This window comes from Mobula birostris, chromosome 13 (assembly GCF_030028105.1).
Source record: "Mobula birostris isolate sMobBir1 chromosome 13, sMobBir1.hap1, whole genome shotgun sequence".
In the NCBI taxonomy this organism is placed as follows: domain Eukaryota; kingdom Metazoa; phylum Chordata; class Chondrichthyes; order Myliobatiformes; family Myliobatidae; genus Mobula; species Mobula birostris.
In genome coordinates, this window is record NC_092382.1 from 43,367,427 (window position 1) to 43,386,222 (window position 18,796).

At 44.7% G+C, this 18,796-nt stretch overlaps 1 protein-coding gene across 1 annotated transcript in view; it reads right to left on the reverse strand.

Annotated features, from left to right (window-relative positions):
- The window catches only part of LOC140207580 (uncharacterized), a 38,419-nt gene extending 25,114 nt beyond the window's left edge, over positions 1 to 13,305 (reverse strand). Inside the window, exons 1-4 of the mRNA XM_072276128.1 lie at positions 13,007 to 13,305; positions 10,695 to 10,760; positions 9,630 to 9,675; positions 6,802 to 6,913 (exon numbers count right to left, since the gene is read on the reverse strand). Of these exons, the coding sequence (XP_072132229.1) occupies positions 6,802 to 6,913; positions 9,630 to 9,675; positions 10,695 to 10,760; positions 13,007 to 13,161 (379 nt within the window). The 5' untranslated portion in view covers positions 13,162 to 13,305. The remainder of the gene's footprint in view (positions 1 to 6,801; positions 6,914 to 9,629; positions 9,676 to 10,694; positions 10,761 to 13,006) is intronic.
- Between the last annotated feature and the right edge of the window lie 5,491 nt (positions 13,306 to 18,796).

Genomic DNA, 18,796 nt, shown 5'->3' on the forward strand with positions numbered 1-18,796 from the left:
TTATGATCTGTGTTTTGCCTTTTTTTTCTCTCTATCTTCCGACGTCTTGAGTTTTTTTTTTTTCTTAATTCTTCAGGGGCAGGAGTGACCGGTACAAAATGGATGGGTTCCACTTGAATCCCAGGGTTAATAATGTACTGACGGGGAGGTTTGTTAAGGCTATTGGGGAGAGTTTAAACTCGGATTTCTGGGGTGGCGGGGGCGGGGGGGGAGGTGGGAACCAAACCGAAGAGACGGAGGTAGAGGCGATTGGCTCACAAATAGAGAAAGCATGGAGACAGTGCGAGAGGGAGGATAGGCATTTGACGGAGAAGGTATGCGCTCAAAACGATGGTTTGTGATCTGTCTATTTTAATGCAAGGAGTATTCTGATGAGCTTAGAGCGTGTATCCGTTCTCGGAGATATGATGTTGTGGCGATTACAGAGACTTGGATGGCGCAGGGGCAGGAATGGTTGCGTCGAGTGCCAGGCTTTAGGTGTTTCGGGAAATAAAAAAAAGAGGGAGGAAAGAAGAGGCGGCGGCGTGGATCTGTTGATCAGAGATAGTGTCATGGCTGAAGAAAAAGAAGAACACACGGAGTCTCTGCGGGTGGAGGTTAGAACAGGAAAAGGTCAATAAATCTACTGGGTGATTTTATAGACCACCCAATAGTAACAGGGACATGGAAGAGTAGATCGGGAGAAAAAATCTGGAAAGGTGTAGTAGTAACAGGGCTGTCGTGGTGGGAGATTTTAATTTCCCAAATATCATTTCGCACGTCCGTAGAGCAAGGAGAATAGATGGGGTGGAGTTTGTTAGGTGTGTTCAGGAAGGTCTTGACACAATATGTAGATAAGCCTAGAAGAGGAGGGGCTATACTTGATCTGGTATTTGGAAATAAACCTGGTCAGAAGTCAGATCGCTCAGAGGGAGAGCATATGGAAGATAGTGATCACAATTCTGTCTCATTTACCATAACATTTGAGAGGGATAGGAATAGACAAGTTAGGAAAGCGTTCACTTGGAGTAAGGGAAATATAAGGCTATCGGGCAGCAATTTGGAAGCATAAATTGGGAACAGTTGTCCTCAGGGAAATGTGCGGAAGTAATGTGGCAAATGTTCAGGCGATATTTGGGTGGAGCTCTGCAGAGGTACTTTCCAATGAGACAGGGATAGGATGGTAGGGTACAGGAACCGTGGTGTACAAAAGCTGCTGTTAATCTAGTCAGGAGGGAAAGAAGAGCTTATGAAAGGTTCAAAATACTAGGTAACCATAGAGATCTGGAAGGTTATAAGGCCAGCAGGAAAGAAATTAAGAAAGAAACCTGGAAAATCAGAAGGGGCCATGCGAATCCCTTGGTGGACAGGATTAAGAAAATCCAGAAGGCATTCTACAAATATGTGAAGAGCAAGAGGGTAACACATGAGAGTATAAGACCTATCAAGTGTGACAACGGAAAAGTGTATATGGAACAGGAGGCGAATACAGGTGTACTTATTGAGTAATTTGTTTCAGTATTCACGACGAAAATTATCTTGGCAATTGTAGGGATGACTTATAGAATCTTATATAACCATATATAAAATCTTAAGCATGTAGATATTAAGGGAAACGATGCGCTGGAACGTTTGGAAAGCATCAAGTTGCATAAGTCACCTGGACCGGACAAGATGTACCCCAGACTACTTTGGGAGGTAAGCGGGCGGATTGCTGAGCCTCTGGCGATGTTCTTTCCATTATCAATGAGGACAGGAGAGGTTTTGGAGGATTGGAGGGTTGCGGATGTTGTTCCATTATTCAAGAAAAGGAGTAAATATAGTCCAGGAAATTTAATCTAGTGAGTCTTACTTCAGTTGTTGGTAATTTGATGGAAAACATCCTGAGAGGCAGGATTTATGAACATTTGGAGAGGAATAACAGGATTAGGAATAGTCAGCTTCGCTTTGTGAAGGCAGGTCGTGCCTTACGAGCCTGATTGAATTGTTTGAGGATGTGACTAAACACACTGATAAAGGTAGAGCAGCAGATGCAGTGTATATGGATTTCAGCAAGGTATTTGACAAGCTACCCCATGTAAGGCTTATTGAGAAATTAAGGAGGAATGGGATCCAAGGGGACATTGCTTTGTGGATCGAGAAGTGGTTTCCCACAGAAGGCACAAAGTGGTTATAGACGAGTTATATTCTGCATGGATCTGTTCTGGGACCCCGACACTTCGTGATTTAAATATATATATATATATATATATATATATATATCCTGGATGAGGAAGTAGAGGGACGGTTTACTAAATTTGCTGATGACAGAAAGGTTGAGGGGGGCTGTTGTGAATAGTGTGGAGGGCTGTAAGAGGTTACAGCGGGACATAGTTAGAATGGAAAACTGGCTGAGAAGTGGCAGATTGAGTTCAACCCAAATGTGTGAGGTGGTTCATTTTGGTTGGTCAAATATTACGACAGAATATGATATTAATAGTAAGACTCTTGAGAATATGGAGGATTAGAGGGATTTTGGGGTAAAGTCCATAGGACACTCAAAGCTGTTGCGCAGGTTACTCTGCGGTTAAGAAAGCATACAGTCCATTGGCCTTCATAAATCATGGGATTGAGTATAGGAGTTGAGAGGTAATGTTTCAGCTATATAGGACCCTGGTCAGACCCCACTTGGACTACTGTGCTCAGTTCTGGTTGCCTCATTACAGGAAGGATGTGGAAACCATAGAAATGGTGCAGAGGAAATTTACAAGGATATTGCTTGTATGACAATCGGTTGAGTGAACTCGGGCTTTTTTTCCTTGGAGCGACGCAGGGTGAGTGGTGACCTGACAGAGGTGTATAAGATTATGACAGGCATTGATTGTGCGGATAGTCAGAGGAGATTTCCCAGGGCTAAAATGACTACACGAGAGCGCACAGTTTTACCGTGATTTGAAGTAGGTACCGAGGAGATGTCCGGGGAAGTTTTTTTTTAGGCAGAGGGTGGTATGTGCCTGTAGTGGGCTGCCGGCAACAGTGGTGGAGGTGGATAAGATAGCGTCTTCAAAGAGACTCCTGAACAGGTGTCTGGTGCTCAGAATAATAGAGGGCTCTAGGCAACCCTAGGTAATTTCTAAATGTAAGGAATTGTTCGGCACAGCTTCGTGGGGCGAATGGTCTGTATTCTGCTGTAGGTTTTCTATGATCTATGCTTTATGTTTTATGTTCTATGTTCTATAACCATATATATAACCATATAACAATTACAGCACGGAAACAGGCCATCTCGGCCCTTCTATTCCTTTCCGAACTCTTACCCTATCCTAGTCCCACCGACCTGCACTCAGCCCATAACCCCCCACTCCTTTCCTGTCCATATATCCATCCAATTTAACTTTAAACGACAACATAGAACCTGCCTCAACCACATCTGCTGGAAGCTCATTCCACACAGCTACCACTCTCTGAGTGAAGAAGTTCCCCCTCATGTTACCCCTAAACTTTTGTCCTCTAACTCTCAACCCATGTCCTCTTGCTTGAATCTTCCCCAGTCGCAATGAAAAAAAAATCTAACCACGTCAACTCTATCAATCCCCCTCATAATTTTAAACACCTCTATTAAGTCCTCCCTTAACCTTCTACGCTCCAAAGAAAAACGTCCTAACTTGTTCAACCTTTCTCTGTAACTTAGGAGATGAAACTCAGGCAACATTTTACTAAACCTCCTCTGTACTCTCTCAATTTTATTGGCATCTATAATTCGGTGAGCAGAACTGTACACAATACTCCAGATTTGACCTTACCAATGTCTTATACAAATTCAACATTACATCTCAACTCCTACACTCAATGCTCTGATTAATAAAGGCCAGCAAGCCAAAAGCTTTCTTCACCACCCTTTCCACATGAGATTCCATCTTCAGGAAACTATTCACCATTATTCCTAGATCCTTCTGTTCTAAAGCATTCTTTAATGCCCTACCATTTACCATGTACGTCCTATTTTGATTAGTCCTGCCAAAATGTAGCACCTCACATTTTTTTCAGCATTAAACTCCATCTGCCATCTTTCAGCCCACTCTTCTAACTGGCCTAAATCTCTCTGCAAGCTTTGAAAACCTACTTTATCATCCACAATATCATCTATCTTAGTATCGTCTGTATAGTTACTAATCCAATTTAACACCCCATCATCCAGATCATTAAGATATATTACAAACAACATTGGACCCAGTACAGATCTCTGAGGCACACCGCTACACACCGTCCTCCAATCTGAGACGCAGTTATCCGCCACTACTCTCTGACGTCTCCCATCCAGCCACTGCTGAATCCAGTTTACTACTTCCATATTGCTGCCTCTTGTTTGAACCTTCCTAACTAATCTTCCGTGTGGAATCTTGTCAGAAGCCTTACTGAAGTCCATATAGACAACATCCATCGTTTTACCCTCGTCACCTTTCATAGTAAACTCATCAAAAAATTCAATAAGATTTGTCAAACATGACCTTCCACGCACAAATCCATGTTCTAGTTGGGTTTCTTTGAATTTTCTGCTTGGTGGCTACCTGTGACCAATCAACTAACAACTTACACACTGTTTGACAATACCTGTACATTGAAATAGTTAATTTTTGATTTGGAAGTCTTACTTGACAATTCTTTTGAGGTAGGACACATGAAAGGAGAATGAATTGATCTTGCTGTAAGTGGGTCAACTGCACAGGATAAGCACCCAATGCGTTACTGAGAAGTTACTGGCATGTATCGAAGTTTGGCTGCCGGACAAGACGCAAAGTTTGGAAATAAAGATGGCCTGTTATGATTGCCTGCTTTTAACCAGTGGTGTTCCGCAGGTTGGGCCTGCCTCTTTTCAGATTATATGTCAACGCTTTCTCTGCCTGATTGATAGCATTCTGGCCAAGCTGCCGTAGGACCCAAATACATATAGAGGAGTAGGCCGAGTTGAGGAAGCACAGCATTGGAAGAAGGGCTGAGGTAAAAGGGGAGAAAATTTAAAGAGGTTGCAGATGGAATGTAAATGTATGACGATGCATTTGAAGACTGAAGAGTTATATTATTGGACTCCTCTGAATATTGAAAGGACTACATAGAATGAATGAGGCGATAATATTTCCTATAGTGGGGCGAGGTTACTGAGTATATCTCAACCGATGATTGCCTGATTCTTGATTAAGTTCATCGTGTCATAGAAATTAAAATCACAGAAACAGACCGTTCGAACCCTTTAAATGCGGGAACCAATAAAACTGCCGACTTCCATCAGCGTGTGCCTGAATTATAGCCCTCCTTACTCCGACCAATCATGTATCTGTCCAGTCTTCGCTTAAAGGTTGACAGCGAACTCGCATGCACCAACTCTGCTGGGAGATCGCTCCGTATTGAAATGTCGCTCTGAATGCAGAAACTCCTTTTCATGTTCCCATTCAACTTTACACGTTCACCCATCTCTACTTGGCTTCTGGTTGTAGTTCCACCCAGACCTAGTGTGCAAATGCCCTATCTACCCCTGACAGTTTGTATATCTCTATTACATCTCCCCTTAATCTTCTACGTTCAAAAAGGTAATGTCCTAAACTATCAAAACTGTCCTAATATTTCTGGTCCTCCAGTTCGGTCAACATCTCTGTAAATTTTCTCTACAACCTTTGAAGCTTATTTGCATCTTTCTTGTAGGTAGCTGACCAAATCTGCACACAATGTTCAAAATTAGGCCTCACCGTCGTCTTATACTTCAACATAATATTCCTTGTCCCGTATTTAATATATTGACTTAAATGACAATGTGCTAAACGCATTCTTTACGGCCTTATCTACCCTAGACACCACTTTCAAAGAATTACTCATCTGAAATTCTATATCCCTTTTTTTCTGGCACACATCTATGTGTCCTACCGTTCAATGTGCAAAATCTACCTGGTTGGTCCTATCGAAGCTCGTTCTTGTCTGCATAAAATTACAGCTGCCATATTTCAGGCCATTTCTCAAGGTGCAGCAAATAACTCTGCAACCCATGACATCCTTCCTTTCTGGCCACTACACGCCTAATCTTTACCCCGTCGGCAAAATTGCTGATCGAATTAATTACTTTATCCCCAGGATCATGATATAAGTCAGATAAAACAATGGACCTAGTGCCAATTCCTGTGGCTCGTCAATTGTCACAGGCTCCTGGTCAGAGAGGTAACCATCTACTGCCACAAGCAGGATTCTCGCGCAAAGACAATATCTAATCGAATCTATTGCATCACCTTGAATGCCGAGCGACCGGACCTTCTTGACCTACAGGACATTTTCGAATACCTTGCTAAAGTCCGTGTGCATAACACGCTCTACATTACCTTCTTCGTAATGACTCCCTCAAAATCTCTATATAGCTGATTAGATATGTACTCGTCTCCGTAGAACGGTCTATGGTCGAAACGTACATGCTGTCCATCCCCCACTTTACACGCAGTACATCGACGACTGCATTGACGGTGTTTCTTGCACCCTTAAGGAGCTTGGCTGCCCATCCACTCCCTCTGGTGCTCCTGCCACTCTTATATCATCCATGACATTCTTTCCTGTACTATCAGACTTTCCCTTCTCCTGCCCCGTAACTCTTTCACCGACCAACTTCTTCGCTGTTTTCATCATCCCTCATCCTCCCGGGTCTTTCTCCATCACTCCTCCCACCCCCCTTATCTTTTACTGTTTCCAGTCCTGACGAAGCTTCTTGGCCCGAAACGTTGACTGCACTTTTATTTTTCCCCATAGATTACCCAGTAGCGAAGAGGTAGTGCGGAGAGTTCCCACTCCCCATCCCCTCTCCCCACTTACCTTTTCTTTCTTCCATCCACATATAGCGGTACAGCCTCTGCAGGTCGTTTGGAGCTCCCATGTCGTTGCTCACATGTGTTCCAAGCCAGACTGTTTCGTTGTAACGGCGGAACTGTTGACAGAGAATGGAGTTGTTACCGTGCGGATTAGTAAGAGGGGTTAGGGTGACGTGCGTTTCAGGATTGCGGATCAAGGACAGCATACGACGAGGCAGAACGATGTGAGCATGGTAACGGATAGAATGCCACGGAACCGACCTGCGGTACGGCTGAATACCGCACGTGTGACTCTGCACAGGTGCACTCGGTACTCCGCACCTGTATCAATAGTCCCTTCCAGGACCGAAAGTACGCTGGCAAGACGGCACGGCACTGCAACAGCTAACGTAGAGTTTTATAGCACGCGATACACAGGTACAATTCCCCGCCGTCCGCACAATCATTCTCGGCTGTGGAGAATTTATCTGTTCTCCCCGTGATCCAGGTATTTTGGTGTCCTCCCATATGATAAGGATGTACAGGTCAGGGTGAGTTATTTGTGGGCAGGACATGTTGCCACTCGAAGCCTGCCAATCCTTTCGAGCTGTCCGCAGCACATCCTCAGAATATGTTAGGCTCAAATCCAAACAACGGATTTCAATAATTCCTCGTAGCGAAGGTCCTCTAGATACGGCAATATCTTTGTAAATTTACACCGTACTCTTTCAATCTTATTTACATATTTCCTGCAGGTAGGTGACACAACTGCACACAATACTCCAAATTACCGACGTCTGAAACAACTTCAACACAATATTTCATCTCCTGTATTCAATACATTGATTAATGAAGGCCAATGTGCAAACGCTTTCTCTACGACACTACCTAAACATGACGACACTTTCAATCAATGATGCACCTGTATTCCAGATCACTTTTTTTCTAACACACTCCTCTGTGCCCTAATATTTACTTTGTAAGACTTATTATGGTTGATTCTGCCAAAGTGTAAAGCTTCGCACTTGTCCATATTAAGTTCTACCTGCCATATTTTAGGCGAGCTGATGTATCTCCCTCTGGAAGCCATGACAGTCTTCCTCGCATTCCACTAAAAACCCAAACTTCTTGTCATCGGCAATTTTGCTGATCCAGTTAACCGCAATAGCATCAGTTGCATAGATGAGAAACAACAAGGAGCACAGCGCCGATGCCTGATTCACCAATCGTAGGCCTCAAGTCAGAGAGAGAACCATCTGCTGTCACTGTCCGGTTTCTCCCACAAAGATAATGTCCCATCCAATTAGCCAGCTGACGGTGAACGCTGAACTAATGAACATTCACGATTAACCTCCGATAAGAGTCCTTACCAAATGACTGGTTAAAGTCCATCTAGACATTGACCAATCCTTTGCCTTCATCCATTTTCCTGGTTACTTCCTCAAAAAAACTCTGTAACTGTGTTAGACATAACATACCAAGCACGAAGCCATGCTGTCTATGCTTAATCAGTCAGTGTCTATCCAAATAATTGTATACCAGTTCCTTTAGAATACTTTGCAGTAATATTTCCACAACTGATGTCAGAACCACCGGCCTATAATTTCCTGGTTTATGTTTAAAGCCTTCAAAAAAAGCGGAACAACATTGTTTACCCTCTCACCCTCTGCTATCCCCCCTAGTGGAAAAGATGGGGGGATAAATGTTGTTGCTCGGGTCCCTGCAATTTCTGTACTTGCTGCTCGTGGAGTCCGAGGGAACGTATTGTTAGGCTATGGGTATTTATCCACCATGATATCCCTCAAGATAGTAAACACCCCATCCTCTGTAACCAGTAGCAAATCAGTCATGTTGATGTCTCTTTGCTTCATTTCTGTAGACTCCGTGTCCGCTTCTTGAGGAAATACAAACGCAAAACAGTTCCTCGGAGATCCCTCATCTGGTTTGGCTGCACACGAATATTCTAAACTTCCAGGGACCAATTTTGTCGCTGGCGATCCCTTTGCTCTTTACACATCTGTATCATCACTTAGGATTCAAATTGTTTTCTAGTTAGCCTTCGTTTAGCCCTCCTGAATTATTTCCTAAGTGTCATCTTATAACTCCTTCACTCCGTAAACACCTCTTTGATTCCTACGTGTCTATACCTGTGATGTAGCTTTTTTCTTCATTTCTTAATCAAGGTCTCAATAGCTTTTGAAAACCAAGGTTCCCTGCACTTGCTATCATTCCCTTTCGCTCTGACAAGCACATAGAAGGTCTGTAGTTTCAGCATGAGGTCTTTGAAGACCTCCCACGCACAGATGCAAATGTGCAAAATTGACGGCCTCACACTTTTTTGCAACTACAGCCTCTCACGTTAAGTACATGTCATCGTTCCCTTTCAATATCTTATAAACCTCTATTAATATCGCGTCAGCTATCTCCGCTCCAAAGAAAGCATTCCGAGTGTCCTTCACTAATTCAGTAAAGATACTAGTAAAGCTCTTCCATACACTCTCCAAAAGACTCAAAATCTTTCTTATAATGTTTAATTTATCTTCCACTCTTCCCTCCCCGGGGTAAGTGCGGAGCGGGTGGGCAGTCAGCTGGGCTGCAGTCGTCCAACTGCCGATGACTGCCTTGTGCTGAGGGATAAGGAGATCCAATATTCAGAACCAATGACGGAGGAACGGAGTCAATGACGTGGACGGGAATCTGCAGGTGGCGGTATCGGGTAATTAGAGGCTCAGCTGTAAACAGTGAACAATGATCTGTGACAGGGAGGTACCCCGCAGAACGGATGTGGTTGAAGGAGAGATGAGACGTCCGAGGGAAGGAAGAAGGGAACAGTAATAATCGCGATCCCATTACCTGGTAATCCGCAGTGGTACACAGGACATCATATTCCAGGCAACGTCTGGAAGCAAGCGCAAAAGAAGAGAAATCACCATCGTAATAGACACCGTAGCCTAGTAGCTGCACATTCCACAGATCAGTGGATCGTCTGAAGAGTGCCATCCGAAAAGAGGGGCTTTCAGATCATACCCACCAATATAACAGAGTACGACATTGAGAGAGGGGTGAGCTAAGCATGTGGGTTGTTATCTGGTGGGAGGCAGATTTACAGAGGGACCCCGGGCTGGAGACAGAGTGAGAAAGCATAGCGGGTTGTGGTTCCAATCATAAGCGATGCAGAACTCAATGATGTAAGAAAAGCGTGGAAGAAAGACGGAACATTGTATACACAGGACTGTAGAGAGAAACTCGGAGGGTGAGCCAGGAGAAAAGTTTGACAATCGGGGACGGATGGAATGGCGGATGGTCTGGAGAATAGGTGAGAAGGGAGATGTGCGCTGGTTTGAGAAAGCTGGTACGATGGAGTGAGTATTAGCACAGAAATGAATATTAAGCCACGAAGGAAACGGGCTGATGAGTGGTGGGACTGGGTAATGTACTACTTCACATCGATTGTGATCACGTGTAGTGTCCGTATGCGGACGATCAATGGCATGTTGAAAGCTCTGACGTGCAGGAGTTACACACTTTTCGATTCCGTTATCGAGCGCGAATGTATTTTGTGAAAGGAGCTCGGTTCATAGCTCACATATTGTCTGTTGCGGAGTATCTACCGCTACTGACGTGGCTCAGTACAAATGCGTAACCTGACTCCTCCGGTGTTGTCCTTGCCCCTTTATACGTAGCATGAAGAACCAGGATTTAAGCGATGAAGATTGGAGAAGCGGAGTTTGTGCAGGAAAGCTTGCTGAGGAGGGAGGGTGGTCCAGGAAGTCGAGATGGAAGGAGGGAGGTGAAGTCGGCAGGGCCGGGTCGGAGGCGGCACAGGGCAGGGAGTTCGGGCGGGGAAAGGATCAAGGAATCTCGACAGGGGGACGGATGTGGGAAGGCGGAACCAAAGGGATTTGGCCCAGATCTTACCTTTCACTCAAGCCAGTCTCGATGACCAGCGAGGCTACAAGCAGAAACACAGGCAGCATGGTTACACTGTGGGAAACAGAAACCGTCACTACCCAGTATTTGCCATGGGAACAGGGCCATACAGCAAGCAGCACTCCTGCCCACCCAACCAATTCTAGCAGTCAACAGCATCGTATTGATAAAGATTTCTTACATTGGCTATAATATCACGATTTTAATTAGTTCTTCTCGATACTGGGGATGAACTGTCACAGTATCTCCATCCAAGCACTCTCCCTCTCCTCTCTCACGCAGCGCATTCCAGCATCTTCGCCACCATCAGAGAGATGAGGAAGAGGGGAGTGCGAAAGAATAGGCGGGACAGGAAGAGTGGCTGGGTGGAAGTGGACGAAGAAGATATGGAAGGTGTAAGGGCTGGTAGTGGATTGGGATGGGGTGGTCGAACAGAAGGAGCGAAGAGTGAGAGTGCTTGGTGCAGTCTGTAAAACAAGGTTTGCCCTTTACCTCGCAGATCAGATAAAAATATTTTCTACCTAATGGAATGGTGAAATCTCACCCGACAAGAGATATTCATTTCGTTCCTACAGCGCCTTCCCACCTTCTGTGCTGCATAACCCAACTTACTTTACTTTCTCGCCTCTGTTCTAATTAAGAGTACTTGATCTAAAATATCTCGTCTTTCTCTCCATACAGCCGCTGCCTGCCTGAAATATTTATTGCAATTTACTGATTTTCTGTGGTCACGCTGTACTGTTGGAGCAAAACGATAAATTTTACCAAATATATCAGCAGCAATACACTTCACTCTGAGATTGATAATCAATGTCTTCCCCTGATGACAAAGCATCCCCCAACCCAAAATACCCGAGACATGGAAAACATCTTCCCTGACTCCATCCTGCAGAGACCTTGCCCACTGGATACGTCTCTATCAATCAATCAACCCCCCCCCCCCACCTCTCTCTCTCTCTCTCTCTCTCTCTCTCTCTCTCTACCTATCTACCTATCGATCTATCAATCTATCTTTATTTATTTATGTATGTATGTATTTATTTATTCATTCATTCATTCATCGCGTTTTTGGGGGTCTTTGCACTGTATTGCAGACAAAAAAAAACGTGTTTCACGTCAGAGATAATAAATCTGATTCTCATTCTCATTTTCATTCGAGCGGAATTCTGCAGAAGCGGGAAATTGGACCAACACACACAGAATGCTGGAGGAACTCAGCAGACCAGGCAGCATCTATGCAAAAAGTACAGTCAATTTTTCGGGCCGAAATACTTCGGCAGAACTGGAGAAAAAAAAAACCGAGAAGTAGAATGAAAGGGTGGGAGCAGGGGAGAGGGAAACAGCCACGTGATAGGTGAAACCTGATGGGGAGCGATGCAGTAAATAGAGGGGGAGTTGATTGGTGAAAGAGGCAGACGGTCATGGAAGAAAGATAAAACGGGGGCGAGGAACACGAGTGGAAGTCGATGGGCGGGCAAGGAGATGAAGTAAGAGAGGGGAAGGGCGATGGGAAGTGGTGAAAGGAGGAAGAGGCGTGGGGCATTACAGGACGTTTGAGAAATCGATGAACATGCATTCAGTCTGGAGGCTACCTAAATGGAATAAACGGTGTTGTTCCTCCAACCAACGTAAGTGTGGCTTCATTACGATAGTGGAGGAAGCCATGGATGGACATATCTGAATGGAAATGCATTTGGAATTAATATTTTTCTCCACTGCGAAATCCCGGTTGTTCTGGCGGATTGATCATAAATGCTTGGCCAAACGCTCTCCTAATCTACGCCGATATACAGGAGGCCACACTGGGGGCAGTAGACTCACAGGTGACGTGTGGGTTCACATGGCAGGACTCTTTAGGGCCCTGAAGGTTACTGAGGAAAAAGGTGTAAAACTTATTCTGCTTGCAACGATAAGCACCCGGAGGGAGATCAGTGAAGAGGGACGAATCGACAAGGGAGTCGCGTAGGGGGAGATCATTAAGTAAAGCAGAAAGTGGGGAGGGAGAGTGGGTAAGATGTGCTTCGTTGTGGAAGACGGAGGAACTGAGAGAAGGGTATGGCGTTCTACCCTGCTACTTGTACTATACCTCGTCCGAAACTGCTACTTTTATACACGCCATCCCCTTCTCGCAATTCAAAGAGAGAGAGAGAGAGGAGAGAAAGGCGGGGTGGGGTGGGGGAGAGAGACAGGGGGTGAAGATAGAGAGGTGGAGATGGGGGCTATACGTGCAGAACGACCCTTTGTTTCTAACATCCTGTGACTACAGATCCACTGAAGAGACACTAAGCGCTATGGCTTACCTCAGTGTTTCCTTGCTGTACTGGTTGTGTGCTTGTCCAGAGTCTCTATATACGGAGAGATGGCACAGGCTGTGGTTATGCAGAACAACCAATGCAGGAGAAGAAGAAAAAACAACTCGTGATTTTAAGCACTCCAAACGCAAATGTTGCATCATCGAACGCTGCTACTTTGTGCAAACAGAAGTTCATTAATTAACTCGGGCACTGCCGCAATATCACAGACATGAGTAGATCCAGACCGTATTCTGAACCCGCTACCTACTTTTCCAAACAGGAAGACAGTTTCTGAGAAACCTCTCCGTTCTTCACAAAGATTCCAAATGAACTGAACCTCTTATCCAAATGGAGGAAGGCATCTGCGTCGCTATAATCCTAATTTGATCGCCATCATATTTCGGACGTTACACGGAACTGCACCTGTTCTGCGGTCGATCTACTGACCGTCAGTGTCTGTTATCCGACCAGGGTGAGTCTGGGATACAACACTCAAATCACAGGTCAGATCCAGTGGCTGCAGATCCGGAGACCGACCTCAGGTTAAATCACTTCGTACAGCAATCCATACTGCAGAACTGTGCGCTCATGTAGAGTTACTGTAAGAGATGGCCCCAGCACGTTGTTCCGCCCCCAGAGGCAGCAGTGCAGGTTACCCATGCAATTCAAATTAAAGGAAGGCATTTTTTTTCGGGCAACGTCCGAAGCCTGCAAGGAATTTGACGGTCTTCAAATCCGCTGTCTAATTTATTTAGTTAGAGGAATATCGGGATTCAGATCTTAAACAACGAAGCGAATTGTACCTTAAAACACCTTTCTGGACGATTTGACATTAAACTCTACTTCTCCTCTAAAGCTAAAGAAATTAATGCAAATAGTAGAAATCTTTTCGAAAAATGTGAACTTATAGTTTGGACTAAATAAGTACAGAACATTAAGCAGAGGGGAAGATGTAATAGAGTTAGTCGGATTTGAAAAGGAGTCGCATGAGGCAATCCAATAGATGGATAAAAATGAAACATATAGGTATTTAGGTATTAACAGCAAAAAAAAAAACATACTCCGACAAAGATCTCAGGCTTAACAAAATCTGCTAAACAAAGCTCAATAGTAAACATAAAATAAGTGCAATAAACACTTCCCATATATCCGTATTAACGTCTTCGTTTGGCAACATTTTTCGGATCGAAATCAATCTGGAAAACTTACAAAGAAAAATAAGACGTTAAAGGACAAACTTTCGGAAAGAAAAAAAAATATACTCGCCAGCGCATGTAGATTAACACCACCGAGGACCGGAGTGGGTAGAATAATAACAGACATTAAACTATTACATGAAACCCCAAACACGAGGAATTCTGCAGGTGTTGGAAATTCAAGCAACAGGCATCAACGTTGCTGGTGAACGCAGCAGGCCAGGCAGCATCTCTAGGAAGAGGGAACGCAGCGGGCCAGGCAGCATCCCTTTTCCTTCTCTCTGGGCCTCCTGCCCCATGATCCTCTCGTATCCCTTTTGCCAATAAACTGTCCAACTCTTGGCTCCATTCCTTCCCCTCCTGTCTTCTCCTATCATTTTGGATCTCCTCCTCCCCCTCCCACTTTCAAATCTCTTACTAGCTCTTCCTTCAGTTAGTCCTGACAAAGGATCTCGGCTCGAAACGTCGACCGTACCTGTTCCTAGAGATGCTGCCTGGCCTGCTGCGTTCACCAGCAACTTTAATGTGTGTTACTGAAACCCCGCTGGTTCCTTTGGCTGCGTAAGTCCAGGTTAATATACACTCCGGTCCCGTCTAACCCGTGATATTCAGTGGGCTCTCCCACCTCAAACCTCGTTTTGTGTGGATGCTGTGTTCTTTGTTTTCCTGTGCCAAGTGCCAGGAAATAATAGACAGCACGCAGCATAAGATGGAAGGATTTATATTTATGAATCTTAACTAAAGATTTTGTTAGGTTCCGCCTAACAAAAGACCCAGTTCACATGAGAAAACACCCGTTATCTCTAAACATAATCCAAACACACATTCTGCAGAAAGACCATTACATGAGCAGTGGAAGCTTTCCCAGGGTGTTACATACTGAACACTCAGATAACACTTCTAATAATATAATTGCATCAAAGAAAACAGAATTCATACCCCATGCGAGCATATGCATTCTAATAATAAGTAAACACAATTAAACCTAAAAGAAAGGACAACCCAGAAAGCTTTTGAAATAGTCTCTACAGGAGAAGAAGTTAAGGAATGGGGTGGGGGGGGGGGGTGGTATGACACCCCCATGGAATACTACCCTATCATCTGAGCAGACTATATATCAACAGGGAAGCTTCGAAAGCCTGGCTCACATCGGGAGACCTCGTCCCAGAAACAGAGGGATCCCTTGTGGCATTACAGGACCACCTGGTTAATGCAAAAATATCAAAAACACAGCATAACCGTCCAAGAAATATGTAATATTCGAGAGTGGCAGGTTCAAAGCGTGTGAAGTTGCCATTGTAAGAGGGAAGGTTATTTGACTATCGAGGTCTGAAGTTTGAAATGTCTTCTGGACAGAATATTTATGCCCTCCCGGAATGCGGAATGTGATGGCGATCAAACTGGGATTCTAACGACGCAGATGCCTTCCTCCATTTGCATAAGTTGCTCACCTTTATTTGGAAGCTTTGTGGAGAATGGAGAGGTGTCTCAGATACTGTCTTCCCGGTTGGAAAAGTAGGTGGCGGTTTCAGCTGCTGTCTGGATTCATTCGTGTTTGTGATATTGAGGCAGTGTCCTAGTTAATTAATGAACTTCTGTTTGCACAAAGTAGATCCATTGGATGATGCAACATTTGCAGTTGAAGTACTTAAAATCACGAGTTGTTTTTCTTCTCCTGCATTGGCTGTCCTGCACAGCAACAGCCTGTGTCATCTCGCCGTATATAGAGGCTCTGGACAAGTACATAACCAGTACAGCAGGACAAAACTGATATAATCCGCAGCGTTTAGCGTCTCTTCAGTGGAACTGTAGTCACTGGATGTTCGAACCATGGGGTTATTCTGCACGTATTGCCCCAATCTCAATCTCTCAATCTCAATCTCTCAATCTCTCTCTCAATCTCTCTCTCTCTCTCTCTCTCTCTCTCTCTCTCTCTCTCCTTCTCTCTGTGTCGGTCTTTCTCCAACCCCTGGCCTCGCTGCGTCTTCCACTTTGCTCTCTCTAACTAGCGTCCAGATCTCCACAGAGTATTCGGCAACACTGCCTGAGCCTTGAAGGAGGGTGAGCAGCCGCTTAGCGGCATCTTTACCGCGGAGGGGATGGTCAAAAATCTTCCTTATTTCTGAGATGAAGCTGGGGAAGGAAAAACAGGTCTCTGGCTGACTATCCCAAATCGAGGTGGCCCATGCCAAGGCATTTCCTCGTAATAAACCCATAATGTAAGCTATTTTAGATCTGCCCGTGGCATACGTGGATGGCTGTTGCTCGAACACTAGGAAACATTGTAGCAGAAAAGTCCGGCACTTCCCCAGATCACTGACGTAGGGTTCTGGTTCGGAGACATGCGGCTCTCTTAGCGGACGTGTTGTTGACGCATCGGGCATCGCCACTACGGGCTGTCTGAGCTGGTCAGACGGAGCTCCCGGAGTCGATGGGGTAAGATGGGCGAATACCCGATCGACCTGTTCACTGACCTCTCTTAAGTTGACTGACAGGGAACGGAGGTTTTCCACGACTTCCTGGAGCGGCTCATCGTGCAAACCCAGTATGGAGCGCTGGCTGGCGAGGGCTTGTTGCAGATGATTTGTGTCCGCTGGGTTCATTATGGCCAGTTTGCTCTGTTGCGCGGGGCGACTGAGGATAACCCAAGTGCAGGACACCGGTACGTCGACTGAGTTGGGGATGCTGGTGTAGAACTGCAGACCGGAGGAGACGGGACTATCTGGAAACTAGAGCTGAACTTGGAACTAAGAACGAAATATTTCACGAGAATCGACCAACAAACTGGCAACTTGTGTAGTGATGCCATTGGACTATTTCATAGTCTCTGATGCACACAAGGTGTACCGTGATTAAGTAAACTAGCAGCAATTGGAAATCTAATGTCTGAAATTAGGGCATAATCAGGGAGAAAGCAGCGTTAAAGGGGAACAGCCAAACGGAACCATGACAAACTGGCTGCATCCACATTTTTTCAATTGTTATTTCATTCAAGGACATTGGTGTTTCTAAACCAGACCAGTCAGGCTACTCTCCTCTATAGATCTAGAGAACGTTATCAAAGTCTTAGATCAGGTGCTAATTCTGCACAAACTGATATAGTATATGCAGTAAATGCTGGGACACGTTTCCATGATGCCAACAAATTCCGCTCCTCAGAGCCTCTACACTAAGACAACCTCAGCCAATGTTGGGGAAATTACAGTCACACACTACTCTGTTGCTTTAGCTACTTTACAGAACCTGCCTACTTTTCTCTTCCTCTTTTTGCTGCTGGAATTTCAGAAATCTCTGGAAATTGACGCACACATCATTCAAGGTTCTCCTTTGTCAACTCTCTGTTACATCCTGAGAGATGTCCAGTGGGATTGAGGGAATATAGAGTGTCCATGAATTGACGTCCATTATCACGGTTTTACAGTTCCCTCTCCTTGAAGTGCTGTGGTTGTTCTAGTGTTTAACGGTCGAGTGCAGTGCGGGGTGTGTACAGGACCGTGTTCTCACTGCACAGTGCTGTGAGTTTTATTGTTCTGTGTCCTGGTAGTGAAGGTCCGGATATTGTAAAGATCACTGTCCCAGTAGTCAAATGTTGACTTTTCTTGAGCAGTCACATATGCATATCATGTTTATACCTGAGATAGACCATTCCCTTCCCTTACACTTCGGGCCAGATGTTGTTCAGATCTCTGTTCTTACAGTACCTTGCCGGCAGTTTAAACATCATATTTAACTGTATGTGGTATGTATCTCTCAATGTACTAAATTCCCACAAAGGACTTACCCATCAAAATGATTTGAGAGACCCAACAGCACTTCCTCTTTAGTAACAACACTACAGAGAATATCACCGTACCACCTTTCTCATCACACTTTCCTCCTTGTCCTTTTCCTTAGTGAAAACCAGTATTCATTTTCTACCTCGCATGCTAACTCTGGCTCCGGGCCTAAACTCCCACCTTTGTCCTAAGGTGGTCCTCTCGTCTCCCTACTGAACTGTGTTTTCTGTGTGTGCATAAGATGCCTGGGGATTCTCAATGATCTTCCTGAATGAGGACATTTCCTGGTAAATCTTCACTTTCCTGCTTCACAGTGTGACTTGTTTCTAACTTTCTGTATGTTCCTGCAAGACCCTATCCAATTCCATCTTCCTTGTCCTTACATATGATACCTCTTACATTTTAAGCAAATACAATATTTCTCATAACCCGATGTTCATGACAATTCCTATCCTTCTCTACCCTCCTCACAGGGAGAGGGTATTACTAAATTCTGACCGGCTGGGCTGTACGTGGCTCTCACATGTCAGACATCAGCAACCATCAGCTCCATCTAGTAACAACTGCTCCCAGACAACTATCTATGACACCTGGCAATTCTTCCACAAATTTACAATAATCGACCTGCAGCTCCAAACATATTCTTATCAATAACTATCTGAAATCCTCCAGAATTAAGATCCATAAAACTTTCAGAATTAAACTCCAATCATCTTGCTAGGCTCATTTCGCAATACCATACGAAATGTGTTTCCCTCCCTGGTGAACCATCTACATACTGCTTCTGGAAACCTTCCCGAACACACGAAACAAATAAAACCCCA